This window comes from Ischnura elegans, chromosome 7 (assembly GCF_921293095.1).
Source record: "Ischnura elegans chromosome 7, ioIscEleg1.1, whole genome shotgun sequence".
Lineage (NCBI taxonomy): Eukaryota > Metazoa > Arthropoda > Insecta > Odonata > Coenagrionidae > Ischnura > Ischnura elegans.
The window spans coordinates 115832015-115853759 of NC_060252.1; the positions used below are offsets into that span (position 1 = coordinate 115832015).

The 21745-nt window shown below is 40.8% G+C and overlaps 1 protein-coding gene across 1 annotated transcript in view; it reads left to right on the forward strand.

Annotated features, from left to right (window-relative positions):
- Positions 1 to 544: 544 nt before the first annotated feature.
- The window catches only part of LOC124161993 (sensory neuron membrane protein 1-like), a 120883-nt gene continuing 99682 nt past the window's right edge, over positions 545 to 21745 (forward strand). Inside the window, exon 1 of the mRNA XM_046538301.1 lies at positions 545 to 787. Coding sequence (XP_046394257.1) covers positions 662 to 787 — 126 coding nt within the window. The 5' untranslated portion in view covers positions 545 to 661. The remainder of the gene's footprint in view (positions 788 to 21745) is intronic.

The window sequence follows — 21745 nt, forward strand, 5'->3', positions numbered from 1 at the left end:
CACCATATCCTCCGAAGGCATAACATTGATTTTGATTTCTTCTTTTGGATTACTTCTTGTTAAAATTCGTCCCATCAACTGCCGCGACAAAAGAAAATATCAGATTATTTTAGAGACTCACGTTAAAATAGATCGCGGACGATACCTTGACCAACAAACTAATATTTTTATATTTCATTATGAAAATAAATTTGTGGTAAAGTGTAGCGTAAGAGCAAACGACGTGTATTGTCCTTAATGCGAGTCGTCCCCCGAGACCCGCGTGATGTTGGTGTGCTCGAAAACTCCCCTATGAAATACAGGATTTTAGAATGTGAGGCATTTTACCCTTCGGCCACCATGGCACAACGGAGCGCCGCGAGCCCGCTTCCCTCCAGCAGACCCTCAAGCGCACTAGGCGGGTGAGATATCGCGGTGCGTAGATAACGCCTCCCTTGCTCCCTCCGGGGGTGTTCCTAGATGAGATGTCGATAGGTCGGAGGTGAGGCGTCAAATGGGGTCACGCCAGGGGTCGTCGCAGAAGGAAGGACGACCAGTGCACTGCCGCTAGTTCGACGTGGAGCAGACGCAGTGAGCAGACGGTGAGGAGGCCGCAGTGTAGCCAGGTCGTCGTCGTCGTCGTCGTCTAGTTTGTCGAGGGAGCGAGCGTCTTGTCTCGAGGATGTCGTGCGGCACGAGGCGCAAAGTGCTGGTGACGGCTTTCGTGGGGGGCGCCTCGTTGGTCATCGCCGGATTCCTCCTTGGGTATGTCGTCTTCCCGACGGCCGTCAGACTCCGCATCATCCAGGTCTGTCACGTTTCTTTTCGCTTTTACAATTGAGTCGCGCAAACCCGGACTTACGCCGACTGAAATGTGTCATCGGGAAAAGTGTACAAATAAGATGTTCGAGTTTTCACAGATTATTACCGTTGCATGCAAATACAAATCAATACAACTTAAATTTCAACAGGCAAATGACTGGTGCTTCTCCTGCGTAGCAACTGGATAGTGTGCTCTCAGGTTTTCAACCGGGTGAACGAGTCCATTATGTCCGACGTTTCGTGGTGTGTCACGTCTTTTGTTTTCAAGGAACGACCCCACGGCACCATCAGCATTCACTCAAGAAGTGGAACTCGAGGTACGTCGTCAGCGTCGGACATATTGGACTCTCTCACCCGGTTGAAAACCCGACAGTACTTTATCCGGCCTTTCACCATTCATTGTAACATTCCGAACGCCAGGCTACATGATTCATTACTTGAGGCCGGAATAAATGTCCAGATGTATGGACGCGAGAAAGAATGGGAAAATGCACCGCTGACCACCCCAATGTATGAGCAGAAAAAAGAACAAGTTCTCATTCGGTTCATTCATTCGCACATCTTGCATTCCAGTCCACCAAAATCTTTCATGCATTTAAACATTAACTCGTATGATTTAAAGTATTGTGTGAAAAGGCCTTTATATATGATGAGGCGCAGCGAAAATTGGATACCTAGTTGAAAGTAGTGGTCTTCTATCACGGCTGCTGAACGCATTTTCATGTTGGCTAAGTTACGCGGTTCGTAAATTCTTTTATTTTCCCGAGATACTTCCATTAAATTATGTCTTTGAACTAAACACAAGTAAATGTGTAAAGTAATGATTCATTGATTCATTGCAGTTGCAAATACCTGCTGACAGGTTGCTTTAAAGCGAATAGACGTCGTATCCTAATGCGACCAGAGAAATACCTCCTTTTCTCATTTCGTTCATCCTTGCTAGTCTGTACGTAGCAGAGATTGCGTTCAAGTGCCTCGGGGAAAAAGCTGCCTTGACTGCCTTCTTGAGGCTGAATGCGTCATTCTGCATTATCTGGATGTTCTGCCATCGGAACTTGAAAATGCACTCTTGAATGCTCGCGAGAATTTAGTGTTTCCGGGGGGCTATTTCACAATTTGTCAATTAACGCAATGCTGTTTCCATTGCACCTCAGTATGACAGCTTGTCTTTGCACGAACACGCCTCGTGCAAAATGGACCCAAATGAGGGGAAAATACCCAGAAGTGTAGTTTGTATTAATATCGCAGATCGCAATTGCTCGAGCATGATAATTGTGCGAGGGAAATAAGTTAATCTGGGATTAGAGGCTCCGGACGGAGGTTTTGATCGATCGTTACATTCCTCGCGATGGGTAGCAACTACCAATTGGTGCGTAAAGCCAATTTTTTAAGAATGAACTAATGGGAAGATACTTGGGCGTCTTCAAGACCGATGAAATGGACCAGTGAAGATTATGTGGATGTGCACCTGTGGTCAGTAGCGGATACAGAAAAAACTCGAGGGGGGGGGGGACGCAAAAGATATCTTGAGTTAGCATTACTTTTATCCTAACACAAAATAATCGAGTCACATGCAGAGCTTAAGAATTTTTTTGTTAAATTTATTACACACGTATACAAGACAATGCCATCTTATGATATAAAAAAAGTTATAACTGTGGTTCTGCAATGTTTGGCAATACGGGCTGGCCCGAGGGGGGGGGCGCCCACCATCTATATCCGCCACTGCCTGTGGTGATATGCCAGACAGACAAGACGAGGGTGTTGCCGGTTCGGGAGGGCAGGGAGAACTCCATTGATTTGCTCCCCGGATTTGCCTCGTGCCACTCCTCGGGGGGTTTGTAGTGAAAATATTTGCGACTCCTGAAAACTTTCTGGAGTGAATGAAAGTTACTCTTCTAGCCTGAATGTAAAAATTAGGGACAGTATCCCTCTTCTTTTGACTTTGATACATAATGAGCTTACTCCAGCCGATGAACTTATTGTAATTACATTCACAGGGTAAGGCGGGTAAGGGTAGGTGAGGGTAGAGTTGACCCCACGCTGAGCCAAATGCATATGGATGCCGCGTTTAAGTGGACTTGGCTGGGGGGGATGAACCGGGTAGAATTGAAAACCACCTCGGGAAGTATTACACGAAATTTTGCTATACATTTGGTGTATTAAAGATACCTGTTACAAATCCTTAATTGTGCTAATAAACTACTCATCATTGCATCGTCATCGTCGATCATCTTGAAGTGTTTGGAAAGGAAAAGCTTAGATCTTATCAAACTTTTAATTCTTGTTCCCATATGGTTCTCCTATCATCTATCATTAATTTTTCGCATTTCAAAATAACTACATGCTCATCTCGGGCAGTTTTTTCGTTTACCTACCGCAGTGACAAAGAGTTGATAACCCATACTCATAAGGCATTCTTAGCCGTTTAGGTACTCAAAGGCCATTTAGTTTAGTGCCAACCTGTGTGTGTGCTTCTTCTTTATTCGACAACGTGTTTATAACGGTCATGTAAGGCAGGGGCGCAGCAACGAATTAAAGCTGGGGGGGGGGGGGGTGCAACTAATACCGGTGTGTGTGGGGGGGTATGGAATACCCACCCAGGATAAGCGGTATGTGCGAGATCAATAAATTGCGGAATTTTAAGATAAACGGTTTTTACGGCTTTCTGGGGAATATTTTATTAATCCTTACACTTTTCTATTAGTAATATCAATCCAATTAAGTAAAATGGATTACGGAATGGATAACGGAAGATATTAAACTTAAATATTTCTCTGAGCTCTGGGGGCGGGGGGGGGGGAGGTTTAACCCCCACCCCAACCCCCCTCGCTGCGCCACTGATGTAAGGAATTTTGTGTCGATGATACCAGATAATTTGGCTCTATTTTTCTTTCCTTTTTTAAATCCATCAATCTGGTAGGAGGTACGGAGATGTACTGAACAGGCTTTAACTACTGTCGGCGTCAAAATGATGTGTCGCTGTACTTTGTAAATTTACATCTAGTCTTCAGTGCATGTCATAATAATGAATAATATGTCATTTTAAAGGAAATTTTATTCTCAATTCTAATTTATTTTTTGTTCTATGAAAAATTAAAAAATCAAGACACGCGTGTGCAATACATGACTCCGCGCACCATAAAATTAGCCGTTTTGTCAACTTCATGACCTTTGTAACTCAACCCAGGGATAAATACTACGCCTACAACATACATCTTCCACAATACGTTGCAAACATTAATGTAGATTAATAAAATGGCTTTTACGTATTTTTAAAGCGCATATTTTGTTGAAAAATAACGAAAATGTTTAAACACTATCTAGTGCTATAGCAGCTTCCAGCTCCAATAAAGCTTAAAGCAAAGGCTCCACAGTGTTGAAGGCCGGTCGACAATGAGTTTTTATGATGGGGTCCCTTCGGGAGCACAGCCTTCACAATGCAGTCGAGCGAAGGTCATTTCTGTGCGAGAGAAGAAAGGGGCCAGGGATACAAAATAGGAAGGGACGCGCTCGGCTTGTTGGCTCGGCGAACTTGTTAAGGCCTTGGAGCATTTTATTTAAAATTTACCTGTCATAGCCATAGAGGCCATTACTTCATATTCAGGGACCTACTCTATTTTCGACGGAGTGCGCTTCAGCATCCTCTTACTTTCTACAATGAAGTTGGCTCAGTGTTATCTGATTGCTTGCTACTTCTCCATTACCGCAGGCTACGAATGCTCTAGATATCTTGTGGGATATTGCGCGCAATTACAGTTAAAGACTTTGTGAGTACCTAAATTATTCACCACAGAGAATTCATTGTTCTTTAAATATCGATGCAGGGGAAGAAATTGGACTGAGACATTCATGGGCTAGTTTATGGGGTTCTCTCCTTGACTTATAGGCGACCCTTCGATAATGTGACTTCCTAGGTGGGCCAATATCATGTCATGGCTCCTTTTCGTACTTTCGCACTCCCAAACTTAGCGTTCAAATTATTAATTATTGTATAATAATTGTAAATTAAGCAAAATATAGACGCAATCGAGGAGAAAAACGACGTTTTTGATTTTTAAAAATCGGGAATGTTTTTCCGAATTACCCACTTTAGAGAATTGATGGTTGTAAATTTATGTTATCCCAAAGTACATATTAATTATTTGAGCTATTTCATGGGTTACTATGCTTCCAAAGTTTTTATATGTAATATTAAAATTTCGAGGAGGATGCCAATGGCACGATGGACGCCGTGAGCACATATCATTCACGGAAATCATTCTAGCAAATTAGAGCATGCTTGAAATTTCATTCGTATACAGGAAATTTCCGTTATACACTGTCAATCGCAAGTTCATTCGAATGATCATTGGTACGAAAATTCACCATGTAAAGCGGCCTTCAATGGTTGTCCATTGACTATTATAGTGATCACACCTGGCTCTTAAAGATGCAGTAAAAACAGAAAACCCGAAAATCAGCTAAAGGTGGGAATTGTTTTTATTTTACTAAAAGTTTGTCTCATTAAAATTATGTTAGTGGCGATTGTGCTAGTCATAGAGTTTGTTAATACATATTAATTTATAGAGTGTACAGTATTTATGGTTGTGGTTCCGCGATTCTTTGGGTTAGGCGATTATATTTGATGCCCAATTGAACCAAATCTACTCGGTCACTACGCGACGGGTGCCTCGGGAATTCATGCGTCACGGCAAACATTAATGTGCAGTATTAGTCTCGGAGTCTCACAGTTATTGAATGATTGCATTAGTTGCATCGTACAATTCATTGATATTCAAGGAAGAGTGAAATAGCATGTGTTGGTCGATATCAAAAGGATTGCGGAAATGAAAACATTGTGTTCACGAGTTGTGTGTTCTCAATGCTTGTTTTCACGAGTGCTTCGACGACTCTCTAGATGAGAATCCGTGATTCGATTCGATCACTTATTGCCAGGGCATCAACACACAGGCTGATTCGGGTCAGTGAGGAAACAGCTCGGGAAACAACACCTCAGAGCATCATTTACCGTTCCTTTCTCTTGGGCTCCTCATACTCTGATTTTTGCAACGTGTCTGATGGATTCACCCGACATTTTAACCTCCAGCATCGACACCTCGCTCTTCAAACAAAAATAAAAAACAATGACATGCAACTATTTAGAATGTAGAGGTAAAAGTTATTTGTTAAGAATAGGTACGGCAATTACTATATTTCGCTCCATGAACGTTGAAATTTATTTTTCCACCGAATGAAATCAAAGCAGTTCCTTCATTATATTTCTTCGTGCTTTTCGGGGCAGCAAAGAATTTAGCAACGGAAAAAACCACAATAATTAAGCATTGCCAAGGAAAAGATCAATGGTAAATCGCTCTTCCCTGTCCCTTTGGAAGCGAGAACGAAACGCATTGACCCAGCGGCCCTCGATTGATTTACGATCTAAAATACTTGACGCGAATCATCGAATAGTTACGCAAATATTGCTATTTTGTTCTGGCATATTCTTCGTATGGATGGGTAAGCTCAAAATTGCTTTCTGCGGATGGAAGGGACGGTTGCAGAAAACTTCGTCACACAACTGCGCGAAAATTCTCATTCGCACCGCAGAAATCACAGCTCGTATGTCTCCCTCCGACGGCTTCGAAACGCTCTTCGACCGCCTCATAAGGGAAGAAGGCTCCCTCGGAGCCTGGGCTTGCCTAGCGAGGGGCAGAAGGGGGCAGCTGCTCCCTCCTAGAAGCAAAAATCGCAAATGCCTTTAAGGTAAAGAACACTTTTTCAAGCAAATAAATGAAAAACTAATGAAGAGCTGTCACAGTTTCCTTAAAATATTGATTTTAATTCACCTTTCCCATGCTTAAATCTTGCCTTCAACTTGAACAACCATGGCTTGTCCCCCTAGCTTTGATCCTGGCTACGCTACGCTCAGGAAAATAATGAAAATTCCGAAACACGAATTACATAAAAGAAATGCATGATATTCATTCGGTCATATGTGCATAAGTATTAATAGTCGTTGGATTATTTCAGCTAAAATGTTCATATACCAAATTATTTCTACAGGGTTCTAGAAGCTAATTATGGTTCGCACACCAAGTGGAAGGCAATTGTCGGTACTTGTAATTTTGTAATTTCCCACATTTTTTCAATACCAAGTTCTATAAGTTTGCAAAAATATGATCATCGACGAAATACAATTATTTTTCTTACTCCATGGTTACCAAAATGAATTAAAAAACGAGTGTGCCTGGTTATTTAGTGAGAATTGTAATTATTATAAGTAGGAATTTTACTGAACGGAGATTTGAAAATAATTAGCCGAAAGGACACGAGTATACAACCACTGAAACCTCCCCTGATTTCCTCTCCGTGAATGAATGTTTGGAAATGTGTTAACGGAGATGGTCAACATTCTAATAATTTCAGTTGATTAAATCAGTACTAACTTTTTTTGAGCCGTCTGCATATATTATGTTGATGCAAAGAGTACCTCTTTAAAAAAATGAGAAATGTATTATTACTTCGGACTTGAACCCTCTGAGGACTCAACAGTAATCACCATGGACAGAATAGAGCTACCCAGCAACGGAGCCGCGTGTTATTGACATAAACGGTGAGTTCGGATACGAATCTAAAGATAAGAAAAACCTTGCCGCGGAGCCCGAAAGAAAAAACTCCGAAGGCCCAACGTGTGTGTGATTGCATCATCGCCAATTTCCATGATTTTTTTCCAATTGGACAAACTGAAGAGCTTTGAGTCCATTTAAAACGACTGATAAAAGTTCGTTGGATAACTGAGTATTACATTTTTTCAAAATAATTCCTAGAAAAATGACTGATCGGCATTCTATTTCCTTCAACGATCGATAAATCTAGCAAGCAGTTCGTTGTGAGGATGCGTCCTTACTACTTGAAATTGGAAGTAATTTAGTGATAACCTAAATATGCTGTAAATATCAGGTCAGCAGCTGACTTGCTTTTTATCGAATTTACGTAGACCTGTTTACTCAAGGAGAGCATTTCATCATACAAGGTAACATATCACTCACGGGTTCCCTGCCCATTGTGGCTAATCGGGGAAAATCGTCATGAGAGCTCGTCATCGTATCTGATAGCTCGAGGAGAAAGCAATAAACGTGACGGAGGTGGCCCCAACGTTTCCCGGCCGAGCTGGTCGCTTACTCAAGGAATTATGAATAGATGAGAATTTAAAATCATTTATACGAGCGTGCTGCGCCCGCTCCCAGCGGGCTTCCCCCGCTCTTTTCAATGCAGGTTCACCGAGGGATAGGCGCGTTTCTAATTTTAAAACGTAGAACAAAAGGCAGGGCCTTACGTACAAATTTAATTGGAATGTTCATGTACAAATTGAGGTCAGAGGACCTCTTTAAACACAATATTGGAAGTAATTACACTATCCTCTGTTAAACGCACATGATGACTCATACTTACGCATCAACAGGAGACTTGGATGTGGAATCAGCCGCATTTTGATAAGTTATTATTGTTGCAAATGAACAAATGTATCAGTTTGAGCGCCGTTAACGTCAGGGATATTTACCGGTTTTTAAAATTTGTTTTTTGTTTGTTTTTTCATTATTATTTAAAAACCAATTTTAGGAAACAATAGCAATATTTAGGAAGTAAGATATGCCGTCGCATGTTCTCTGATAAATTCTGCGCATTTTGGTACCTCATTTGTAGAGTTTGATTGTGTATAAGTTGAGAAAAAGGTATCTATACAGTAGAAATAATATAGAAGATAAGTATCTGTGTCAGTTGGTGGGGGGAGGGGAGCGGGAGGTTGGAGGAGTGGGTTTTTGCTTGTTTTTTCTCACTTCGGGTTGTCAAGTACGGCTAATTTTAATGCCAGTATCCCTGTTAAAATTGTTCTTTTCTTCTTTGGATATTTCATTGGCTTCTCGGACGAGTCTTTGTTTAAAACCTTTAACTTTTGCAATGATTTTGGCTTCTTTGAGGTCTACATCTACATCTACATAATACCCTGCGAGCCACCTCTAGGGTGTTTGGCAGGGGGTGATCAATCACCAGCATGAAGCATGCATTTGGACTCCCACATGCACACCACACCGTCCAAAAAACGTCCCGTATAATAACAAACTATACTACTATATGCTGTTAGAAATAGAATATAGAATAGAAATTCAGAAACATGCATTAAGTTTTACATAGGTTAGTAGGCTACACTACAAGTCATGCAATCTATTTACGAGTTCTATTGCTGCCGTTATAATCTCTTATTGATCGTGGAAAAAATGACATTCGGAATCTGTCTGTTCTACAATCTATCTCTCTTATTTTATTTATATGATCTGATTTTCCGTAGTACGTTGGCGTCCGCAAGATATGGTTAACTTCGTCAGAAAAGGCACTGCTCTTGAATTTATCTAAAAGGGTTAGTCTATTTCTCAATCTACGGTCCGACAGAGATTCCCATCCGAGTTTATCTAAGAGGTCAGTTACACTAACATGACTATCGTAACGACCTTTCACATACCTGGCAGCTCTTCCTTGCACGCGTTCTAACTCTGTTATTAAGCCTTTTTCATGAGGGTCCCAAACACTGGCAGCGTATTCCAAATGTGGTCTAACGAGGGAAAAGTAGCTAATTTCTCTCACTTTGTCGTCGCACTTTCCTAATATTCTTTTAACAAAACCCATTTTACGATTAGCTTGACCGGTTATTTCTCGAATACGTTTATTCCACGAAAGATCATTATTGAGTCTAACGCCTAGATATTTCACGGATTCAACTGCATTTAATTGGGTGCCTCGAATGATATAGTTACGCTGTAGGGAGTTATTCTTCTTCCAGAAATTCATTACGACGCATTTTTCCAAATTTAATTCCAACTGCCAAGCATCGCACCAGGCTTGGATAGCAGTAAGGTCATTCGTTAGTTCATCCATATCTTTGCTGGAACGGATTTCTCTGTAAACTTTGTCTTTGTCTATTATGTGGCCAAGCGCTGCGTGCTCGGCTACCGCGGACTTGGTTGATTGTCCCAGTCGAATCGCTCTTGCGTGCTCTTCAAGGCGTGTTTTGACTGACCTGCCTGTTTCGCCGATATAGTTCTTCCCGCAGGTTCGACAAGGAATTTGGTAGACCCCTTCCACTTGTAGTGGAGTCCTATCCTTGACGGTGTTTAGGAGATGTTTTATCTGTATGTGAGGCGAGAAGATTGTCCTTATCTGGAATTTTCGTAGGATATTTCCTATTACGTCAGTCGTCTCCCTAATGTTTGGCAGAAAGGCTTTCTTCTGGTCGCTGAGGTCATTTGTGGATGAATTCGCGGCTTCTGCGGCGTTGTTTTTCATTTCGTTCTTTTTGATGACTTTATTAAAAGTGCGAGAGGTAACTCTGTCGTCGAATCCATTTCCCCGCCTCTAGCTTCCGTCTCTCTTCGGCAAAGTTGTTCTGGTCACTTATCGTGTAGGAGCGGTGAATCAAGGTGTTGACCACTCCATTTATTTGGGCTGGGTGATGGTGAGATAAAGCGTGCAGGTACCGATTTGTTGTTGTTGGTTTTCGATACACTATGCCCCAATGTTCCATCCGTCTTCTTTTCCACGAGAACGTCCAAGAATGAAGTTTTCCGTCTTCCTCCACCTCCATTGTAAACTTAATGCTGTCGTTAATCCCGTTAAAATAAGTATAAAATTCTTGAAGCTTTTCCTTGTCGTGCGTCCAAATTATAAAAGTGTCGTCGATATATCTGACCCAAATCTTAGGCTTGTGGGCGGCGTTCTGAATTGCTGTTTCTTCTATGTGTTCCATAAATATGTTTGCAATTGCTGGGGAGAGAGGGCAACCCATCGCTGCTCCAGACGTCTGTTGATAAAAATTATTAAGCGACCAGCATCGGTCGGGAAACGTTGGGGCCACCCAAAAAATTGACGCGGCGACATAGCTCAAAAGTTTTTAATCATAATGACGAGCACCCGCGAAAGTTTTAACGAAGAATAACGATATTTCATTTCATTTATTTCTTCATCTTCGATACACTGCATGCACACTGCACCTGATTACTTTAATTTTTAAAAATAAATAATTCGTTTTGTTTTCCGCGGCAATGGCAGACATCCGACCACTGTGCGTCGCTATATTCGCCGAATGAACACGGGGTCACTGTTTTTCCCTCCTCCACGCTCGTTCCTCCAAATCTCCACGATTGCCCCCTCGCCTTCTCAGCGACTGAATTCGTGACGGAACGAAGAACGCCGATCGCAGAGGGAGCGCATGAGTTCGGAGACCACACGGGTTCAGTGGCGAAAGCAGTGCCCTTGCACTTGCCATTCGATTGACCTGCTGCTTCTTGTGCCGCGAATACCTCCCATTGCGATCGTCTTCATTCCGATTTTCCGACTTTGCCGCCCAATCATTATTGAGTACCTGAAATATCGATCCTACTTTTTACATATTTTTTTTACATAGGTAGCAAGTTTTGATACTGAATTAACATTTATGAAAACAGCAGCTACTTAGAATTGTTCACGCAATTGCACCATGAAGGCAATTCATTAAAATGTTTGATTATTCATGAACATTTCCTTCCGGATGGTAGAGCTTGTATCGCATTGATATCATGGAAATGTCCTTTCACTAGCTCACTGAAGCAAAATCTTCATCAAATGGAGTATTTACACATCTCTTTCACCAGACCCCGGCAGTGTAATATTGTCTAAATGAAAGTTTTTTGGAAGACTTGCGTAAGGTTTTTAGTCTACTAAAAACTTAGAGCAGAAGACGTGACAACTTAGTTGGCCACATTATGAGACATGATAGCCTGATGAAGACTATCGTTGAAGGAGAGGTGGAAGTGAAGAAGGGCAAGGGGGGACTCCGAATGAGTTACAGAGGACAAAGGGTTATAAAGGATGTAAAAGAGAAGGAATACGTGTGTGTGAAAAGGTTAGCGGATAGGAGAGAGGAATGGAGAGTTGCGACAATGCACCAATCCTAGAATTGTTGACTAATGATGATGAAGATGAGGTGAAAGTAATTTTTTTCCGCTGTTAGTAATTATGATAAATAACAGTTAATTTAATAAGAAATAGAAAAAAATGAAAAATTTTCCGTACTTCCTGAAAACAAACGCACCCGATAAAAGTGTGCTGGCAATAATTTTGAAACGCATGCGCATAACTCGGCCAAATCGAAAGAATCGATAAATAATTTCAATTCATTCGCTCTTCATTTCGATTTAATTACTCAATAATTTCGATTGCCGCAAAAGTATTATTATTTTAATTGTAATGAATACTGAAAATGAAGGGCAGTAAGTCCAATATAATGAAGAATATTTGAGACGGACTTAATTTCTATTCCTGAGTACTAGAATACTTTGAGGAAGCGTGGTCGATGAAGGACTGAGGTGAAACACTGACGCAATGCGCAATATGCCATTTGATGAATACGAACATCAGGATGACGAGAGAAGACCCAGCTTGGAACTGTTTGCTCTCCCGAGAGGCGACGGCTGCCTGCGATTTCGAACATGATCAGTTTTTACCATTACTACCTCTCCATATCTGTACCACTTCAGCTCACGTCCACTTGTATGCCTCATAGCTGTTGTGCGCGATGAGACTGCGACTCCCACGACGAGTTTTCCTGATTCGGCACACCGAAAGGAACTCTTGAGCGAAGCAGCTTGCGGGCTGAGTGAAATTCAATAAACAGTGTAATTAAAGTTTTATGGTAAGAAATATTGTCTCAACGTCCATGAGAATAAACTAAAATGGTAACCTTACACACAATTTTATTTACTAAATTATCGACCCGGTTTCGACACGTAATGTCATTATCAAGGTACCAATTTGGCTTTCAAGTTCTATATATACCGTCCAGCACTATGGAACTTGGAAAGCCAAATTGGTACCTTGATAATGACACTACGTGTCGAAACCGGGTCGGTACTTCAGTAAATAAAATTGTGTGGAAGGTTACCATTTTAGTTTATTCTCATGGATATAAACAATTTCCACCAGATATCGCCAGACACTGAATTATTGTCTTAACGGCTCGGTAGATTTACGATTACCAGATATCATTTCATTTCAAGTAAGAACTGCGCAATCGAAGAAAAGTAAAACCTTACGTTTATCCCTTTAATAATTTCCTTTGATGAAGAAATAGTTACAGCTACACTGAGAGGTATGACTGTTGTTCGAATCCTTCAGAGACTGTGTGAAGTATATGTTTGTACTCCATTTCGCAACAGCAGCGAAAGCTCAATCCGTTGCAGTGCTTTTTCATTCGAGTGTTCCTCCTTCGAGTGCTCGAGGGGCGATCGCGTGATTTGCATCGGCTTGCTCGTGCGTCTTCCTCGGGACGCGTGGGTCAGCCTCGTCGCTCTGCGCGGGGTCACGCCGCTATCACTGACCCCTTTGACCCCTTCCACTCGCTCTGCGTGAGGGAAGGTGACTCCGCCCTCATTAGTTCGAATGCATTCCGGAAGAGTGCTCTCCCGATCTCAATGTCGCCCCTCGCTGTGAAGATGGCCTTGGTGCTCTTCCCATAAACACTTCGTGCGTTTTCGAACCACTTCCTCAATCCGTCCTCAGTCACAGTTTGCCCTCTTCCATTTCTTTTCGGCATAAAAGCCTGCTAAAAACTGAGTTTTCTGGTAAAATTCCTGGTAAAACTGCTGAAGCAATAAAAATGGCACTTGCTATAATTATGGCTACAATAAGAAAAGCTCAAATCCTCCTCCTTCCAATGCAATAAATTTTGTGAGAGATCTGAATCCCGCATGAAATTATCTCCCCACACTAACATCCAATCAAAAGCTTTTTTCCCCTCCCAAGAAAATAGTGTCACGTCCATGACGGAGGAGGATAAGGGGCGAGGTGTGGCTGAGTGTGTGTGTGGCTGTAGTGAATATTTGAATTGGAATGCTCTCACTGTTGATTTATTTCACACGTAATTGAGAAGAGGAATGTACACACATGTTCTTGAAGTGGAGGCTATGCTCTGGATTCAAACGTCGCGCGCACACAACATGAGCATCGCAGCACGAGCCAAGGGAAAGAACTGCCCCGAATGGGCGATGAACTGAAGTGGCGCGGGTCGTGGTTCCGCACTCGGCTATCCCTACTAATCTGAAGGTTGAGTCCCTGAATGAGCAATGCATTATTTTTATGGACTGTAATAGATGGAGGCGAGTGAGTTGTTCGTTCTTTTGAACGGGGCGATCGAACGTTATATAACCGCTAGTCGTTCCGCATCTATGAAGGGAAGGGCGGAATTGTTTCTTTTTTGTTTGAAGGGTGAGGCGTCTTCGTGTTACGCGATGCCTCGATTTAAGTATTTATGTTATTCTCGGTGGAGCCACGCGCGGAAGACGGCCGATAGGGTGAGCAAGGCTTTGGAGGCATTGTCCCACTCCGAATTGGGTAATGTTTAGATGCCCGAGAAGATTAGAGGCTAACGAAATGAAGTGCGCTTCCAGAATTACTTCCTCCTCACACTAGCGTTTGCGTAAGCTTTGGATGAATGTGATCTAGCCATAAGTCATCAATCCAACCCTCTCCCCTACCAGCTGACCTCTTCATATTAACTATTCTCTTCAACACCCTTAAAAACCTGCCCCATGTAACTCATTCATGTTCCTTACTTCCATTCTACTTCGACGTTTGTTTTCGTCTGGCCATTTTGCGTCAAGATGTGGTCAACTGAGTTGCTTCGTCTTCCTCGTACGGTTTTTGGAAGACTTAAATTTCTGAGCGATTCGTCATTACTCATTCCACATATAGAAGCCAGGGATGCCCAGTCACCGCTGGGGAAACCCGAGATAAAAGCCTTGCTCCTTAGCTGAAATGGCCTCGCGTTTAGCTCGGGCTTTAATTTTCCCATCATAATGACACCTCAGGATTTTTCAAAGTCGAGATGCAAGCCGCGACCTAGGACTGGCGCTTACCCACTGCACGTTTCTCTCAGTCCGATGGCCCATCTACCGTTATCCATCCAGGCACGAAGGCAGACATTTTCTTCAGGGGTGCTTCGTTGGTTTGCGGGACCCTGGGCTAGTGTTCTACTCAGCGGATTCATCGCGAAAAGTCGCCACTAGGAAAAAATTAGGGGGGGGTGTTTCCGGAGACCCCCTCCTGATTCGTGACTGCATCCAAGCCGGTTACTACTAGGTGTGTCTTATTCAATGTTTTAAATACAGTCCCTAGATGGAATTTCCATCTAGGGACTGTAGGGACTAGGGACTAGGGACTTGCCCTTCGCATTTAATGGGGGAAGTTTTACTTCATTATTTATAACTCAACTCAACTTGGGGTTCTTATGTCTGTTGAAAATAAATTTAATCGATTTTTCGACCACTTTACGAATAGCTGGAGCGCTTTAACTTTACTTTACCATGATCAGACATCGAGTTCTATTCGGATATAAAAATTAAATATTCTGATTAGTTTCAAAAGTGGCCAACCAAATCCAATGTAGGTGCGGAAATCATTACATGTGAAATGAATTGCCTTCAGAACAGCACAAAATTAACATCCGCTGCAGCCCAATAATTAACCCGATTGTCGTGCAGCCGTTTTTCATATGTTCGTAGTTTATCTTTAACCGGAGCCTTCGATTTAGTATTCCTTTTATGATTTTCCCTCAGAATTGAATTTTGTTACGTAGGATTTTTTTTGTCTTAGCATACCTAACTTCTGCCCCCTCTAACTCTGAGTAACGCTCCAATTGAATGATTCGTTCTCTACCAAATGCGTTTCCAGTTCCCGACGCTTTGTCGCTCCGATCGCCATCCTTCGCCGCTTCACCAACTCTTTGTTCTCTTTCCTATTCGTTGAAATATCTTTTTGCCACTGTAAAAGATGAAAAATATGGCTGTAATTACAGCATTAAAAATTTTTACGAAATATTTTTCTCGCACGCTAAAAAAGCAGAAAATAATTCCTCTGTGAACCTGACAAAAGCTCTGAATAATTTCATCGAATACAACGAAAATAGTTGGGCGGAAGAAACTGATAACTTAGTAAAGGAGTTTAGAGAATATTTAATAACAATTGATACATAGTACAATTACTGTCGCCCAACGTCTTTCTTCGTATATGAAGCATATTTTGAGAACTCTTGTCAGACTCGCGATAAAATAATTTTCTGCTTTTCAGTTAATGAGAAAAAGTTGGTTTAGAGAAATTTTTAATATTGTTATTATAGCCCTCACTTGCTGTATGAAAATTGAAGGCCGCACCATCTATCAAATCTTCTTTTTACCAGACTGCTCGTGGGCGAGGAGTGAAGCTCACTCCTCCGGGAAGGTCGATTTGAAGTTCCTTTTTCGAATAGCTTCCTCGAACGTTCAGGAATTATCTACCAAAGAAGCCGCAGCAATGGTTGGTTGGGTCGGTGACATCAGTGAGGCGATAGATGAACAATACAACCAAGTTCTGTCGCTTTCTACGGTACAATTTGTCTCTAGTTTTCAGTTTCTTTTTTAAATCCATCAATTTATTATGAGGTACGGAGATGTACTGAACAGGCTTCAACTAAACCGATTGTGTTGCTGGCGAGGAGAGAGAATGACTAGTGGCTGTGAATAAGTGGGCCAAACGTTCTCACGCGTCCTTACTGTACATTAATTTAATAAATTCGGTCCACAATCCCGGCGAAGCCGTCTACTTAATTTTCCGAATTCATCGTTCGCGTATTGCTTACGCGTTCCGCATCCATCGATTTGACTTCATCGGGTTGTGCAAACGGCGCAACTTGACTATTTAACCCTCGCCATGAGTCCCAAGCATGACTTCAGAGGTAGAAAGGCCCCATGAACCCACTGCTACGGCTAAATATTTCCACCATCGAAGAAAGCGAGAAAGGTTTGAAGGTTTTCCTTTGGGTAACCCATTGCACGAGAAGAGAAGGAAACATCTCAGTCGTATGGTGAAACGAATACAGCGCGAATAGTGCAAATAAAATTTTCGGAGCATTTAGAGGATAATTTTCCAATATTTTTTCTCCATGTTGTCTTGTGAAAATATGCAAATAAATGCGCCAATGTCAATATTGTGCTCGCGTTCACCCATGTGGGAGGCTAATGATTTTCAGTAACATTTCCATTTTAACAAGTGTAATACACAGCAGTAACTAAATTTCAGTGTTCGGAATACAAGTAGTATCTATATTTTCAAAGTCATCACTTACTCCTATTCTGGAAATATAAAATAAGATTTAACAAGAAGACACATTTTTATTTTTGACCTGGCAAAAACTAATGGTGAGGCTATTTTTTATGAGAGGAGATAATTTTGAATTACATTTTTCCTATAATCATTTGGATTGGTTTGAATTGCTACAAAATATACTTTTTCACTGAAAGAAGTAGCGAGATACACATGGACATTGAGGAAGATGGCACACTTTTAGACCACAATGCGTCTTTGGAAGTGGTGTCTTTTTATTTACGAGTCATTATACATTACATATAAAATACTGAGTAATACTCATAATTTAGTATTGCTAAGTATTTTCTCTTAAGAAAAATTGTTCGAACAACATCCATGAAGCATTATGATTGTGAATTAACAATTTGTGACAATCATGGAAAAATGTAATATACATGCACCTCTGATGTGAAATAGGGCGTATGTTTGCTAATTATTAAAGGTATCCTGTTGATATAGGTTTGCATGGAGCTTTTCACCCCGCCTGCACCCCTCCCAATTTTAACTTCATACTTCAGCTCACTGTAGTACCAATTCACGTACGGATCTAATTCTATTCTTTCCACATCCTGCCCCAAATCTCTCCACCATGGCTAGCACGTCTTCGTTCCTTTTCCTCTTCGTCCATCTCACCTTCCCCATTCTTATTTACACTCGTCTCTGGAATTTTCCTATCAGCTCACCTTTCAACGCCTTCATAATTCTCCTACACGTCTTTCATCACCTGTATCTCAGCTGCTGCCGCGATCCTTCCTTCCCGACCGTCCTTCGACGAATAATTTGCATTATTCCATCGTTTCCAATGATGTAGTCGATTAAGTTATTCCGTATTCAGCCTAAGGTTTTCTAGGGACTACTACCCTACTCCATTCTTGGTGATTGCACATTACTCACACGCTCTATGATCTTCATTCTTCTGTTGCACCGCATTTCGGAAGGTTGCCGTAATCGTCATTTCTTCTTCGTTTTATTCTGTTGTTTGTATCTGAGCACATCGGAAGCAAAGCAATAGCATATACAAGAAATTATGGGCAGGGGCGGTCTGGGATGATTGGGGGCCCTCGGCTGGAGCTCATGATGGGCTCCCCCTCCTCAGCGGAGGATTCGCCCCCCCTCCGGAAAATTATAGGAATTTGCATGCCCGGAAAAGGATTTAGGCGCTATTCTGGCTCTTAAAAACAAGATGAAATTAAAAAATAAAATTTTGTAAGAGAAAATATTATAAAAAGTGAAAACTTCATAATTTATAAAATTTTATTGATTGTGTGTTATGGTTCTTTTCACTATTTAGTGAATTTGTTCCTTGAAAATGCCCTGAAATTTAATAAACCTCTTAAATAACCTTTTCGAATTTCCCTTCGAAATAACCCTTTCAAAAAGCAAATGCAAAAATGTAAAATATTACGAAGCAAATTTTGGGGGCATATAAACACTTGGTTGTTATGAATTAACTATGTTTAATTGATTTTTGCATGGCAAATAGATACAGTAACAAGTACATAACTTTTATCCATACTCGTTGGTTATTGTTTTAAAGTGTAGATAAAAACATGCACAAAAATTGAGGTACTAATTTTGCAGAAAAAATTAAGCCTGAATTAACAAACACATCTCAAACTATTTTTTTAGGATTACGCTTAACAATTTGTTTAGTCCGTATAAATAAGCTGGCCAATTTAAGTTGTCGGGTAGAGGAGAAATTATCTAATGAAAAATTGATTCATTTTTAATATTTTTAGGAATTTTGATTTTTAATTAAAGGCGTAGTTAAAAAGTATTTTTATCAGTCCAGACCTAAGCAATAATTCAATTATTTTTTGTGATTTTTAAATGTTTAAGAACTCATAAAAAATACTCACCATATAAATAATTACAAATTTAATAATAATGCCAACTTCTACTCACATTAAGATAACAAATACAAAATAAGCAAGCAATGTCAAGTCTACACTATTGAAGTTCTTTAAATATTTCTGATATTTGACAAGAAGTTGAACTTGAACTCAACAGTTTATCCGAAAACTCACTTAAAGTTGCAGATAAGGTGAGGTTTGAAATATCAACACAGAGAACATGCATACATTAAAGAAATAAGCAACGCGACCGCAGAAAATCTAGAATATCATTTCAGGAGATCGATTTCCTACCTTTTTTGGATCCTTCCTCTTGAAGGCCTCATTCCCTCCAACCTATCAAGATTCGCGATTCGTCAAAAACTGCTGCAGCCGTACAGAAATCATTTCACACATGTTGAACGAATTGGGTTGGGAACCGCTAGAAACTCGTAGGCTGCGCGCTAGGCTTAGATTGCTTGAGGTATTGAGTATGGATATATTCAAGAGCGACACGGAGATCATATTAGAACCCCACTAAATTTCTAGGTACGACAAAAACTATAAAATAAGAGACACATTTAGGCGAACGGAAGGGTAGGAATTCGTTATTTGCCCCGCACGACAAAGGACAATAAAGGCTGGGCGTAATTCGAACACCTCCTTCCTATGTGAATACGGCGGGTACCCTGACATCTATTATGTACAGTCACTTTCAAAAGTTTTAGGACAAAGTTTGTGGCGCCACTTCTGCTTCTCAAGAAAATTTAGTTTCCCTTACTCCATTTGTTTTCCTTGCTCACGCACTGCAAATATTTCGCTTCCATGTGAAGATATATGAACAAAGAGGGAGAAGTTACTTGCTAAATTTATCGTTTTGTTTCGATCTTTGATGGATTTAATGATTAATTTCGTGTGCATACTCTATGTCCTTGCTCCGGTTTTCACTGCTGGTCTGATATTATGTATTACAAAAACCTCACCGTCACTAGTCGTGGTGGCGTAGTGGAGTTAATGCGACGTCGTCAAAGTAAAGGTTGTTGGATCGATTCCCCTGCTCGGAAATAAAACCTCCACTTTTTTTTCCTTGGTAACTCCTTTCGTATTTAATAATGGGTTTCAAATAATTTAAATTCGCTGTAACCGTTATATACTTTTTTTTAATGGTAAATGGTAATATACAAGTTAAGAATTGGGCAAGGGTTGACGTATCATTTTTATGGATTGCTAGTATCCATTTTGAAAATTAGGGATTTGCAAAAGGGGTAACCGTAACCCGCCGGTAAGGGGCGCATTCAAACCCAGCGTTGGTATTAACTTAATGATTTTAGATTGGCGATGAAGGGTTATACATAGCAGTTGATTATTGCATTAATTGGTTTAGAAAGCTGTTGATTATTATGATTTTCTGAAATGAGTACCATGCTTCATCACACGTCTTTTGAGACGGGTGATAAAGCACAATGTTCATCACCACAAACCTCAGTCTAGGGATTTGAAATAGAGCTTCGAAATTAAACTTTTAAACGCACTATTTATAAAAATTCCCTGGGCAAGACCGCCGGTATGGGCTTCCCCAATATTTTTTATGAGTCGGCACCCCTGCATATATATCATTATTAAAGATGGCGGAAATAAGGAATTCGCCAATATTTGAATCCTCTTTCAAGTACTGTGTTAAGGCGAACGACAAATAACTTCACTTGCGCGTTCAGGGCACGTTAAAAAAGATAGGGAGTAGAGAAAGCTGGCATCGGCTTTCTCTTGTTCTTAACAAAAGGCGCCAAGGGTCTGAACGTCACATGCGACGGACAGATATTTTGTACTTGCAGTGTTACCCACACACCACACAGGATGGGAACGGCATTCAACAGAAAAATGTCCACCACCGCCAGATTTTTGAAAAAAGCCCTCGGAGAGAATTACCTATGCACTGTCAAAACGAAAATTTGTTTCCGTGAAATTACCCACTCATGCTATACACTTACCGTAGCAGGCACATGGCGCTAGAGGGTAGTAGAGCTCAATAACCCACTACAACTCTTAAATAATTTCAAGTTTTTTTTAACTTAACTGAGAATCGTTCAACAGATAAACCTTTAAATATTGAAAAACGAAAACTAAAGGAATGAAGTAAATTCTATTACCATGACAAATTATAAAATGAATCCCAGGTAAGTTAAATTTGTGGATATCAATCATCTCTCCCCGAATGATCAAATAAAAATGACTTAAAGTGAAAATAATAATTAAATAAATAATCAAAAATAATTACTTATGAACCCAAAAACTTATGGAAAACTTAAAAATTATTAATTTGATTGCCGTGTTTTTTTTAAGTACATACGCATAAAAAATAATTGTAAATTTTCGTAACATCTTTTATCGACCAATAAAAGTTAAAAAATCAAAACATGATACAAAAATGGCAAAGCTTGCAAATTATTCTTCGGAAGGCGTAAGCGTTGGTTTTAACTAATTAATAGCGAGTAATACCACCATTATTTTCTATGACCGCCTCCAGTCTGGAGCTCATAGAACGAACTAAATTCTCGCACACCTGAGGACGGCGTCCAATCGATTGCCATATTTGGCGCACATGACCATTTAGCGCATCCAGATTGCGCTCATTCCCAATGTCCCATTCTCTCACCACTACACTCCAAAGGTTTTCTATGAGATTCAAGTCTGGGGAATTAGATGGCCATGGCAAAACATGAATCCGTGGATGCTGTTCAAAAAAATTAGAAACGATATTTGCCCTATGGATTGGGCAATTGTCCTGGAGGAAAGTCACTTCCTCGCTAGGCGGAACGACCGTTTCAATATACGGCAGAAGATGGTTCGTCAGGATACCCACGTACTCCTCTGCATTTAGTCTTGGAGACGTGGAAACTATAGGCCCAGGCCCTGCAGCCGTCATT